Source organism: Dipodomys ordii, unplaced genomic scaffold (assembly GCF_000151885.1).
Source record: "Dipodomys ordii isolate 6190 unplaced genomic scaffold, Dord_2.0 Scaffold3, whole genome shotgun sequence".
Lineage (NCBI taxonomy): Eukaryota > Metazoa > Chordata > Mammalia > Rodentia > Heteromyidae > Dipodomys > Dipodomys ordii.
Window position 1 is genome coordinate 36,950,247 of NW_012267219.1, and position 12,881 is coordinate 36,963,127.

Consider the following 12,881-nt stretch of genomic DNA (forward strand, 5'->3'; position numbering starts at 1 on the left):
TTACAGGCATGTGTCACCTTGCCTGGCTTTTATATGATTATAATGAGGATCAGATGAGATCATGGCCTCCCACTGCCTGGCACCTAGAAGAACTCAACAAACGATAGCTGTTGTTCATTATTACAAAATTCTAGTCACAATCCCCTTCGAAATTCTGTCTATTCATTCATCTCTCTGCTTCCCACCTTCAGCTGTACCTATAGTTAGCAGCTTGTAGTTCTTAAATATTCTTAAGTGTATAAAGTGTATTCTTGTGTATAAAGCTCCCAGAATAGACTAAAAAGTGAACTAGGTCATAGGGCATGTCTTCTGCCAACACCAAGTGCACACAGGAGCCAGACAAGGACCAGCGAATGGGAGGAGTGAGGACTCTGGCCCGTTCCAGGGCACATCTAACTCGGGCCAATTGTTGTCATGTGGGAATATGGGTCCAGGGCTGCCAGATCTCAGCTTTTTCATAAGAAGCCAGAAGCCTAGATTATTCTTAAAAATAGGGCCAATACTTTAGGCCAAACAGAGCATGTCTGTTGGACCCTAGCTTGGGATAGTTGTCTTCTTACTCAGATGCCCCCTGGAGTTTGGAGCCTAGACTGCTGCTACAGATTGCCCAGCCCACTTGCCTAGGACAACAGCGCTGCGGGTGGTAGTTAGGTCCAGGTGAACCTCACAGGCTGATTTTCACTCATAATGACCCAAAGCTTAGACAAGCCCTAGAAACTTGTCTATAGGAAGCTAGTTTCCTACAAGTCAGTACATATCGAGTTTCGATTTGGGGACACAAGCACTAGAACTGAAGCCCTTTCAAGACATAAAGCCTTTGTTTCAGTCATCACTTTTTTTTTAAATTAGTCAAGAACACTGCCTGGCACTCAGCAAATATTGGTGAGATTAAAGATAACCCCTGTCTCTATCTACCTACCACTAATCTGTTCATTTGCACAAGCAAGGACCATCGTGGCTCACCAAAATAAACGCTTGCACCAATAAATATTTGTTGAATGATTGAAATAATCTATCCATCAAACATATATTGAGTGCCTAGGAATATGTGAGACCTCCAGGATTCAGAGGTGACTTAGATAGTACCCCAGCCTCAAGCCACTCAGTCGCCTGCAAGCAATGTCAGGCACCACTGTGTGGAACACTACAGGAGTTGTTTAGTGTTCTCTTTCTCAGATCGGGGGGAGCAGAGGTAACCAATGGGAGTACTCGGTACCGGGCCCCATCACTTACCCGCTTCCCATGGATTGTGTTTACACCTGAGGTCTGACTATGAAGTGATTGTGTTCCTTTCTTTCAATCCCATGTTGGAATGAGCTGCCCTTTCAAGCGGCCTCCTCCGGAGGCCGTGTCCTCATTCCACTTGAGTTACGACAGTACTGGACCACTTCTTTGCCAAATGCTCTCAGAGTGAGTTTGAAGCCACTTGAGGACATTTATTCCATTGCTGTAGAATTATGCTTTATTTTTTTAACCAATTTTTTAAAAAAAAGTTTGGTGTGTGGTTATTTATTACCTTACCCCCCCCCCACACACACACCTGAAACTTGGCTTTGCATTACTTCGTAAAATAAGACTTATTGAAGGAGAAATGTTTTCTGTTGGCTAGCTATGGAGCAGCACAGATGACAGGCAATGAGGGCAAGGCCCAAAGAGGAATTGCCATTTCCTCAACATACCATGGCAGTTCTGTTGGAAAAGGTGTTTAACTTCCCAGTGTATCTATGTGCCATATTAGCAGAATTCATTTGCCTATGCTCTGGTGTTTAGGTTAAAAAAATTTGAACCCCAAACTATAACCTATCTTCTTATATATCCACAATATGTAGCACACAGTCTGGACAGATGGGTAGCCCAAGTGGATAACGATGAAGTCTAACATCTATTAAATGCTTAGCATGCATGTGTCAGGCACCAGGCAGACAAATGTCACAGATTGTCTTGTCTGGCAATGTTCCCACCTTAAGAGGTGTTACAAATCATCACTTTCCTGGGGGACTCTAGGGCCTGAACATAAGTAACTTGCTCAATGTCACCATTCCAGCAAAATGACAAGGCTGAGATTTGAACCCAGCTAGACAGGAAGAGCTCATTGAGAAGATAAACAGGTATAGAATCATTAACCCTAATAAAGCAGAGGAGTAGGAGATTCTAAAATAATCAAGAGGAAAGCTTGCTCCTAGGGTCATAATTAGTAGTTGTCTAGTTGAACAGCTTCTCCTTGGCTATTCCTTTCCCTAGCGCACCAAGACAATCCTAGATGTTGACATCAGCAACCTTTGGCTTCTTCTCAGGGCTCCACAAAGCCAGGCACCATGGCTCATGCCTGTAATCCTAGCAGTTTGGAGGCTGAAATTAGGAAAATCTCAGTTTGAGAACACTCTGGGCAAAAAGAATTTTCAAGACTTCCCATCTTAACCAATATCTGGGCATAGTGGTACCATACCTGTCATTCTAGCTATGTAGGAAGTTGAGATCAGGAAAATCATGGTTCCAGGCCAATCTAAGTAAAAAGTTCCTGAGACCCCTATCTCAACAGAAAAAAACAACAACAACTGGGTGTGATGATGCATGCCAGCCTTGCCAGCTATGGCAGGAAATGTACATAGGGGGATCATGGCTCAGGGAAAAAGTGAGACCTGCTGAGTGCTGGTAGCTCATGCCATTCATGCTACTCAGGAGGCTGAGATCTGAGCATCATGGTTCATAGTCAGCCCAGGCAGGAAAGTCTGTGAGACATTTGTCTCCAATTAACCACCAGAAAATGGCTACTGGAGCTGTGGCTCAAAGTAGGGAGCACTGGCCCTGAGTGAAAGAGCTCAGGACAGAGCCCAGGCCCCTGAGTTCAAGCCCACCCCACCCCCCAAAAAATGAGACCCTATATCCAAAGTAACAAGAACTGGAGGCATGACTCACCAGTAAAACTTCTGTCTAGTATGCACAAAGCCATGAGTTCAAACCCCAGTACATTAAAAAAAATCCCTCTACAAGTACATGTGTGATTTGCAGTTTGGCTGGGTGGCATATGTGCAAGATACTACATAATTTTTGGAATTTGGAGGATCTGATCCAGCTACCCCATGGCCAGAGAAAGGACAGCACAGGTAGAGGGACTGAGCGTTGAGCTGGAAACAGTGGCCTGAGGTCATAGGTGAACATGGACCTCTAACTCCGTATGTATGGCCCTGCGTAGTTTTGTTGTCTTCTGGGGCCCCCATTTCCCAGGGCCCAGGAGTAGGAATCTTCTGGAGGAAGGCTTTTGCTGAGGCCTTCCCAGTCCCAAGGAGGACTGGAGGGTTGGCATGTTCTCGAGTGGGGTGCAGTCTTTTGCTCACTGGGATTCCTCTCCCCAGGCTGGAAGAGAACTACGAGATCGCAGAGGGCGTCTGCATTCCTCGCAGCGCGCTCTACATGCACTACCTGGACTTCTGCGAGAAGAACGACACCCAGCCCGTCAATGCGGCCAGCTTCGGAAAGGTGAGCCCCGCCTCTGCAGACCTGCATGCGCACAAATGCATGTGCACACACACACACAGATCCTCAGCAGGCACACACTGCTACAGCAGTCTGATCCCGGACACACATACACACATGTGCATGCACACACACAGCGTTAGTGGGATTGACACATACATACACACAGAGTCTCAGCCAGCTGAATCTGGACACAGAGACATGCACACACATGTACACAAATGCATACATGCAGTGCTTTAGCAGGCTGATCCTGGCTACACACACACACACACACACACGCAGCCTCAGCAAGCTAATCCTGCCCTCTTTCCACACTTGCACCCCATTCCACCCCCCTCCAATCTTTAATTCATGTGAGGTTTTGGGGTTAAAGGCATGGCTCAGTTGTTAGAGTACTAGCCAATGAAAGTGGTCGATACCAAAGCAATACCAAACCAAATACCAAAACAAAGTAATGCCAGAATACTCAGCAATGCTCTGCTGGACAAACTTGAAACAAATTCAGAAGCGTGGTACAGTGAGGAGTGAGGTTTCCTCTGTTTCCTCAGGTTTCCTCTGTCTCTAACTACAGTGGCATCTTGTCTTTGAGAGACAGATACTGAACTCTTTGTAGTGTATTAAGTGGATGGCTGTGAGCCCAGCATGGGAAACCCCTTTGCCTTCATGATGTGCATGCCTTGGATCAACTAGGAAATGGCCCTGGTCCATGACATTGGTCTGATTTATAGTACCCCACAGTCCTGACTGTCCTGTAACGACCTTGTGAGAGAATTGTTTTCTACATTTAGGGGTATGTGTAAAAAACAAAACCAGTAGTTCTGATTACTGCTATTTAGGAGGCCAAAGGAAATGGTTGGAAGATCTTGTTTTAATCCTCCCCCTTTTACTGGAATTGAACTCAGAGCTTTGTGCTTGCTAGGCAATTACTTTACCACTTGAGCTATGCCCCTGTCCTTTTTGGCCTATTTAAAGTTTGTTTGCCAGACATGGCCTTGCAGTGATCTAGCTTCAGACACTGAAAACATTGTAAACCACAATAGTCAACTTGTGCTTGAAATAGGGTCTGACCTCAAATTGTGATCCTCCTATCTCCATCTCCTGAGTAGCTGGGATTACAGGTGTGGAATACCACCCTTGGTGGTTGAGAGCATTCATTAAGCCTGAGCATTTACTTATTTAATTGCTAAAACTCTAAACTTCACACCCTAAATAACCAGTTTAACTTGAGTCAATATTTCTAAACCCTTCCTTCCTTTATTAGCTTTCTTTTCTCTTTGTAATTTTTACTGTATCTGATAACAAGAATTGGCAGGTTTGTTCTGCAGCATAGGATCTGTTTTCTGGTTGCCTAAGCAGAGAGGGACCAGTATAGACATCACGGGTCCCAACAAATAAATCCCACAAGAGCAAGCAAACAAACAAACCAAAGCACAGTGTTAAGCTTCAAGAACTGACTTCATTCAGTAAGTAGAGAAGATGCTCTATGGTGACTAAGTAAGATGAAACATGGAATGTAAGGGGGCATTCATACTGTCTCTCCAAAGACACAAAGAATTTGAAGCCAAGGAGCAGTGGCTCACACCTGTAATCCTAGCTACTCAGGAAGCTGAGACTGGGGATTGTGGTTCAAAGCCAACCTGGGCAGGAAACTCTGTAAGACTCCAATTAACCACCAAAAAAGCTGGAAGTGGAACTGTGCCTCAGGTGTTAGAGTGCTAGCCTTGAGGGGAAAAAAAGCTCAGGGATAGCACCCAGGCCGAGTTCTAGCCCCAAGATGGCACAAAAACAATTTTTCTTTTGTGGAGGGATCGACCATCTTGCTACTTCCTTCACTTATTTCTTCAATCCTTTCATTTTGACTAAGATGTTTATAGTGGTTGGAGGACCCAGAAAAGAGTTTAGTGTGGGCTCCACTGTGGAGGAGTTAACCCCAGCAGGCAGGAGAAGAGCTCCTCATGACCCTGTGGGATGCCAGAGCTGCGTCAGGTGTCCGTGGCGCTGGTCACCTGACAATGTCACTCATGTTGACATCATTTACATGACTCCTGCTCTCTCATGCTGGCCACAGAGAAGACAGATAAGGCCTTTTAGGAAGTAGGGATGGAGGAGAAGGGTTGGTTGACTCCCTTGAGACTCAGCTGCCCTCAGCGTCCTCATGAGGATTTACAAGACTCCAAGGAGAATGATATTGGTCGATGAGGAAGGTACTGTTTCCTCAGTCATCCAGTACCTCAGATGTTTAGTAGTACACTGTCACAGCCATCTGTGTTATGAGGTATGTGAGAGATGTTCAGGCATAGACACAAACAGCCATTCATTGGTTTTGATGCTGAAAGAAATCTCATAGCATTTGGAAGAACTCCAATTTGCCGGTGGAAAGATCCTCTATTCCTTTTTCCTCAAATACCTCTGTAATCTTGTTGTCAGCCCAGAGTGTCCTTGACCTCATGTTCTCTGCAAAGTTGGCTGTCGTTTGTCTCTTCGCACCCACAGTTCTATTTTCATTTAAGCCTCAAGCTGGCCCCAATATTTCAGGAGAGCCTTGGGAACTTGCATCTTCAGGGTCACTCGGGTTTGGGGCTAGCACTATCTACCCGCTTTGAGTTCAGAACAGTGGTTGTTGCAACTTTAGCTTACTTAAAAGTTGCATAAGCTCAAAGGTTGTGTTCCTAGAAGCTGCCCTGATCATGTTTCTGATAGACCGTAGCCATGTGTGACTAGAGGCTGCCATATTGGATGGTGTCCCATGGCCTCATCTCAGAAGGTTCTGTGAGGTGCCCTGTGAGGTGCACAGTGAGCCAGGGATGGAATCCAGTAGCCTCATTCTGCTTCCCCCGCAAAACAGCTCCTCAGGAAGCCCCTGGGATCCTGGTAGACTGAAGCTTGTAGGAAGGGCTTACATGCCACAGAGGGACAGGGACAGATACCCCCTCGCAAGATATTCTTCAGGCTCCTATTTCGGTGCAGTGGGTGTTTAACGGTCCTAGGCTAGTTCCCACAATTGGTGCCAGCCTTTCTCTACTCCACCATCTCCCTTTGCTCTTCCTCCTTCTTCTCCCTCAGTCTCCCCTCGGACCACCCCCACCAACCCTTCCTCTCTTCTTGGATCCTTAGTTTCTGCTGACACCTTTGCTCACATAGATGTCTCACTTTCCCCAAATGGATTTTTTTTTTCAAAAGAGTTTGCCAAACAGCTAAGTTTCCCCCCTAAGAAGAAGGACTTTGTGCCAGCTACTTCCAAAATAGTCATTTAAGCAGTCATCCAAATTCAGCGCCATCTTTACAGCAAATGCCAGGAAATACTCTACTGCTGCTATTAAAGGCAGAAGTATAAATGCTCTTGGCAGCTGTGGCTGCCATCCGTTTTCAAATGCACTGGAGTTGAGACTGTCCTTCTAGCCTTGGAGGACAGGCCAGGTCTGCGGAGAGTTTCCACACTGAGCCTGTTGAATTGAAATCCCAGACACATTTGCCTGTCCTGAGGCTCCAGCCTGTGTCAGCTGCCTTCTCCTCCAGAGAAAGGGGCTGGTTGTTCTGCGAAACCTTGGGTGAAACTGTGGACAAGCTCCCTTTGAGTAGAGGCATCTGTACTTATGATTTCATCCGTGAACTTTTAACTCACAGCAAACAAGGTTCAATGTTTCAACTTCGTTTTTAGAGGAGGGAGGGGAATATTGATCACAGTCTCTTCTCCAGCTTGGCAGTGGGCTGAGGTGAGAGGGATGAGGTGATGTCAGTGCTAAGGTTGTCCCCCCCCAAGGGCGTGGCCTGGCTGAGGGGGGACTGTTCTGGATAAAGTAGATGGCAGCAGTTACTTTGCCCCAAGTGAGATCTGAAATGTAATTCCTCTTCCCACATCAGTGGCCAAGTTCAGCATCAGTGGCTTCCAGTAAGGTGGTATTGACTGCGTCCCGGAATTAATTTACAAAGTGAATGCTAACGCTTCAAGCTGAACTGGCCTTATGCCTGCTTTTGCTGGTGGCTGCAGTAATGGAAGGTCACCCAGCTTGGAGCCACTGAGCTCTTATTTCCTGATCCTTAGAATATCATCGAATTATTCCAGGAACAAAATGAGACAGTGCTTGCTTATGAGAGCCTTGTTTGAACTTCTCAAGTGATCTACCCATGCAAGGAACCACCATGAGCTAAAATTGCCTCTTCACACCACCTCTATTTCCTTATTGTGCCTGATCCTTCCTTCCCTTCCCTTTCTATCCTTTGCATTTCCTTTCCCTCATGCCAGTAGTAGGGCTTGAACTCGGCCTCATGCTCTCACTCACCTTACTTACTTAGCTGATGCTCTACCACTTGAGCAATGACCCCAGCCTAGCTTTTTGATGATTATTTTGGAGATGGGGTCTTGTAGACTTCCTGCTCCACCCAACTTCGAACCTTGATTCACCAGGACTCAGTCTATCGAGTAGCTAGGACTACAGGCATGAAGCGCCGGTGCCCAGCTCCATGCTTGGGCTCTGTAGAATTCACTACCTGAATCATCCCCCATTTATGTGTCTGTGTTTATGTGTGTATATGTATATGCATACACAAATATATGTATGTACAATACAAGGCAACCATCTTCTCCCCTGATGTTCTAGTCCTCTTGTGTTGAGAAAAACAACAACACACACACACATATATATATATCGTGAATACCATGTATATTATATAACATACATATATATGATATACATTATATATGATCTATTGTATAATTCTATGTACCTGCTTTGTTCGGCCAGTCTTCACGTCCCTAGGGTGGAGACTCCACAAGGATTTCCTTATTTATCAAGCATGTCCAATACCAGCACAGTACCTGGCACTGAATAAATCCTAAGGCATGTGTTCAAGGTTAAGTAATTTACATCAATACTAGTTTTACATGTGTAAACTTGTCTAACCCTCATGCAAACCGTGTGAAATTGGCATTGTATCCATCTTCCAATAACCATTTTCTGAGTGAGGATGAACTGAGTTCACTGAGTTCAAATGTTCACTGGCTTTGGAGAGCTGCCTTTGAAGTTCTCTGTCTGCCTTCCCATTCTGCCCGCTGATGAAAGCAGGGGAAACCCTCACAGGCTGATTCCCATTTACAGCCATCCCCTCTGTCTTGTTTGGATAATTCCAACTCATTCTCAGCTAGCAGTTCAGTGCAATTTCAGAGTTTAATGTGGGCTAGGCACCAGTGGCTCACGCCTGTAATCCTAGTTACTCAGGAGGCTGAGATCTGAGGATTGAGATTCAAAGCCAACCCAAGCAGGAAAGGTCTTGAGAAATAAAGCTAAAGGACAGCACTCAGCTCCCAAATTCAAACCCCAGTACCCCAGTCAGTAAAAAAAAGAAAAAAGAAAAAGTCCAATCTCACATGTAAGTTGGAGCTTTTCTCTCTGTGCCTCAAAACTTGCTCTGGGAAGAAGGGTGTGGTTGATTCTGTCTCTCCTTTTCACGTTTCTCCAGGGTTGGGAGTCAGATGAGAAGACAGGGAAGTTAAAGGAAACAGACCAAGAGTTGTTTGACCCACTGGGGCTCTTCAAGGGTTCCTGCCAGCTGCCATTGTCCTTTGCTGGGACTGTCACCTATTTGAGGGAACAATTCCATTGGTCTTTCATGAACTCCAGAGGATCTCTTCCTATGTTGGCTGAGGGACCCCTGCCTCTCTTGCACACGCTGCACTTGGCCCCTCAGGTGATGACGAAGTCACCCTGGACTTCAGCCCTGGCATTGGGAGGATGTGGGCCAGCTCACTGCGTGTGTGGGGTTACGCGCTGACGGATGCTCAAAGGAGCCCCAAGGGAGGTTGGCATTCAAAACAGGCTGAACTCAGAGAAGTGTGAGCAGAAACTCGCTTTGCTTTCTTTCAGGTTTGGCTGAACTCTCTTCCCTTACCTCGTGGCAGATCTGATCGCATTTTGATTTTTGATGATGAGAGCAAACATTTTGTTAATAATTTAGACTCTTTTGACTGTTTAAAGTTCAGCCTAGTCTTCTAGTTAAAATTTACAGACTCACATCGACTTCAAAACGCTTCTCTGTCTTATCTGAGCTCCAGTCAGCCCATGGACAGTGTGGAGACTGAGGAAGAAGGGGGAGAGGGCTGTGTTCTGCTCTCCCCAGTTTAATTCTGTTTGGGCCTGGGATTGGAAATTGCATGATGTCTATTCTTTTAAATATGTGAAGTGGTGGTTGATAGCCCAGAGTGCAGTCTCTCTTGATGAATATTTCATATGAGCTGGAGAAGGGTGTGTTGTCAAGTTGTTGTTAAATAAAACCTTCTATAAATGTCAATTGTATTCAGGAGATTGATGGTGTCCTTACTGATTTTCTGCTCCTGGATCTGTTGATTTCTGAAGGAGGGGGTGTGAAGTCTCCAGCTATAATATAGAGCCATCATTTCTCCTTATAGTTCTGTTAATTCTTATCTTGTATAATTTGGTCTGAATTGTGTTTTCATGGAGAAGTGACCTCTTTATCATTATGTATGTTTTCCTTCATAATTTTCCTTGAAGTCTGTCTGAAATTCATATAGCTACTCCTGCTTTTGTCTTTGCCATCTATTTACTTTTTATCTATATGTCTTTGTATTAATTGGCTGATTCTTCTGCTATAATTTTTCCCTCTCCATACTTAAATTCTATGTTCTTCTACCCTTCATGAATTGCAAAGAGAATTCAAATGTATTTCTTATCTTTCTTCCTCTATAGAGAAGGTAATTTCTCCCTATTAATTTTTTTGGTGTTGTTATTTGTTTGTTTTTGTGCTGGTCTAGAGGCTTGAGCTCTGGGTCTGGTCACTGTCTCTGAGCTTTTTGCTCAGTCAAGGCTGGCCACTCTACCACTTGAGCCACTTCCAGCTTTTTGGTGGTTAGGGCTGACTTTGAACTGGAATCTTTAGATCTCAACTTTCTGAATAGCTAGGATTACAGACTTGAGCCACCAGACCAGACCTACAGGTATATATTTTTTAGATTTTTCTTCGTTGCCTTTATTTTTCTATAGTTTGAAATGTGTGGTGTTCTTCTCTTTCTTCTTTTCCTCCTTCTCCTTTATCCCTTCCTCCTTCATATTTTTGCCTTTACCCTGATGTTCTTTATGATGAGTTATGCTTTTTAAATTTAATTTATGATAATTTTGATGGCTTATCCTGGTATTCTCTATGATTGTGTCTGTCATCAAATTTGAGGAAATGCCTGGCTATGACTGTCTCAAATATTTCCTGTGTCCCTTTTTTTCTGTGTACTCCTTCCAGTATTGCTATTACACATTTTTGCACCTTTAATAGTTGCCACACCGTACATGGATGTCTTGTTCCACTTGTTCCAATTTAAAATCTTCGTTTTTCTCTGTTATTTATTTTTCAGAGTTTTTATTTATGCATCTCCAAGGTCGGAGACAATTTTGTAAGCTGTGTGAATTCTTATTTTTAAAGGCACTCTTTATCTTTATTATAATGTTGTTGTTGCTGTTGTTGTTTTATCTTTAACACTTCCTTCTGGTTCTTTCTTAGAATTTCCATCTCTCTGCTTACCGTTGCCCTGCATTTGTCTGCTGTCCATTTATTCATCAGGGCTCTTAGCAAACTAATCGAAGTCAGTGAAAACTTCAGTCTGATTATCACACTATTCCTGCTGTTCAGTTCTAATACTTGGCATCTTTAAATTGTGTGTTTTGATTTCTTTTGGTCTGTTTTGTACATTTGTCTTACACACTGGACATCATGTGTCAGGTAAAAAGATCTCTGGAACTGTGATGTCAAGATGTGGGTAAAAGATGCAGTCTATATTTACATGATCAGCTCTCAGCCTTCAGTGACACTCTGCCTCTAGACGCTGAACTCCACAAACGTTGCTCGCAATCCCTCTCATCTCCTTAAGCAGGACCAGGTTGGATAAAGTTTTATATTTCTCCTCTTCTACAAGAGAGATTCCAGCTGACTGGATTTGTGTATCCTTCATATCGCTTCCCCTGGCCGGTGAGAGACTGATAAGAAGTCCCACAGGCTGAGTTCTCATTGACTAGTTTCTCCTAAAGGACATCTTTAAGAACAAAGTGCCCTGGCCTATTTCAATATAGTGCTTTCTTCCTCACCTCTTAGCTTTGAGAAACACGAGGGAATTTCCCTCCGTTACCCATTCTGGGAACCTGGTAGAGCTCCTGGATGTAACTCTTACAATATCATGTAAGCCCCCTGTATCTGGGGCTCCCTGGTTTTATTTTTAACTCTTCTCTTTGTTCACGTTGACCCTCCAGCCACTCCAGGGTCAGCTGGCTGACCCTGGCAGTCATTCCCATAGTGGTTTCGATTTGTGAGTCTCTGTTCCGGGGAGCTGTGACTCCCTGTATTTGCCTATCTCCCCAGTCTTTGAGGGACAATGGTTTCTTCAATGTCCTCTCCTGTCTTAGGGATTCAAGATTTTTGTTGTGGCTTTTTAGTTTGCCTGGCTTTTCACTTCTTGTTAGGTTTTAAGTGGCTGACTTCCAAGCTTCCTAGGTATAGAACCAGAAACTAGAAGTAGAGATGCGATTTCTATTCCCATCTAAAGATGAGCTGTTCAATTTGAATAGCTAGGTTGTTGATACCAGATTTCTGGTTGATGTAAAGGAATGAAATACTGGAACCTTTCCTGTATGTGAATCTTGGGTAGAAATCTGAAGGTATATGAGTGAGAAATTTTGTGGGGAATGTGGATGGACAATGTTCTCCCACTCTAAACAGTGGCTTACATAATCCAAGAGAAAACTTGGCTGTGTTGGAACATGTTGCTCCATAAAGGCATTGGAGGTCCAGGTTCTGTCTTTATGCTCTGCCATCCTTAACAGACTGCTTCCAATTTCTATGTCACTGCATGGTGTGAGAGGGCTGCTGACACCAAAGCTCTATTTCAGGCAAGAAGTAGAAAACAGAGAGTTAGGAGCTAAAGGTCCTAACCAAGTCAGTCCTTTGAGGAACTTTCTCAGAGTCTGGCCTAATGTTTCCCTTTATCTCTCACTGGCTTCCCTTGGCTCTTAAGGAGGCAGGAAAATGTAGTCCATATGCACATATAAATATATATATATATATGTATATATATATGCGAAGGGGGGGAGAGAGTATTCCTTAACTATGAAATACAGCCATAGCTCCTGTAGAATGGACAGATGCTACTTGAGTTGAAAATGCATTTGATACGCCTAATCTACCACACATTACAGCTTAACTGGCCTACCTTAAACATGCCCATTACATTAGTCTATAATTTAGCCATAGCATGGAACATGAAGCCTATTTTACGATCAAGTGCTAAATATCTCACATAATTCGTTGGCCAACCATTCGTTGGCCACAAGGCACACTGTGGAATCCTAGTTGTTTACCCTCAGGACCACGTGGCAGATTGAGAGCTGCCACAGCTCAGCATCACGAGAAAG

At 44.3% G+C, this 12,881-nt stretch overlaps 1 protein-coding gene across 1 annotated transcript in view; it reads left to right on the plus strand.

Annotated features, from left to right (window-relative positions):
* The window catches only part of Rfx4 (regulatory factor X, 4 (influences HLA class II expression)), a 142,557-nt gene that overhangs the window by 53,381 nt on the left and 76,295 nt on the right, over window positions 1–12,881 (plus strand). The window contains exon 4 of the mRNA XM_013019412.1: window positions 3,354–3,477. Coding sequence (XP_012874866.1) covers window positions 3,354–3,477 — 124 coding nt within the window. The remainder of the gene's footprint in view (window positions 1–3,353; window positions 3,478–12,881) is intronic.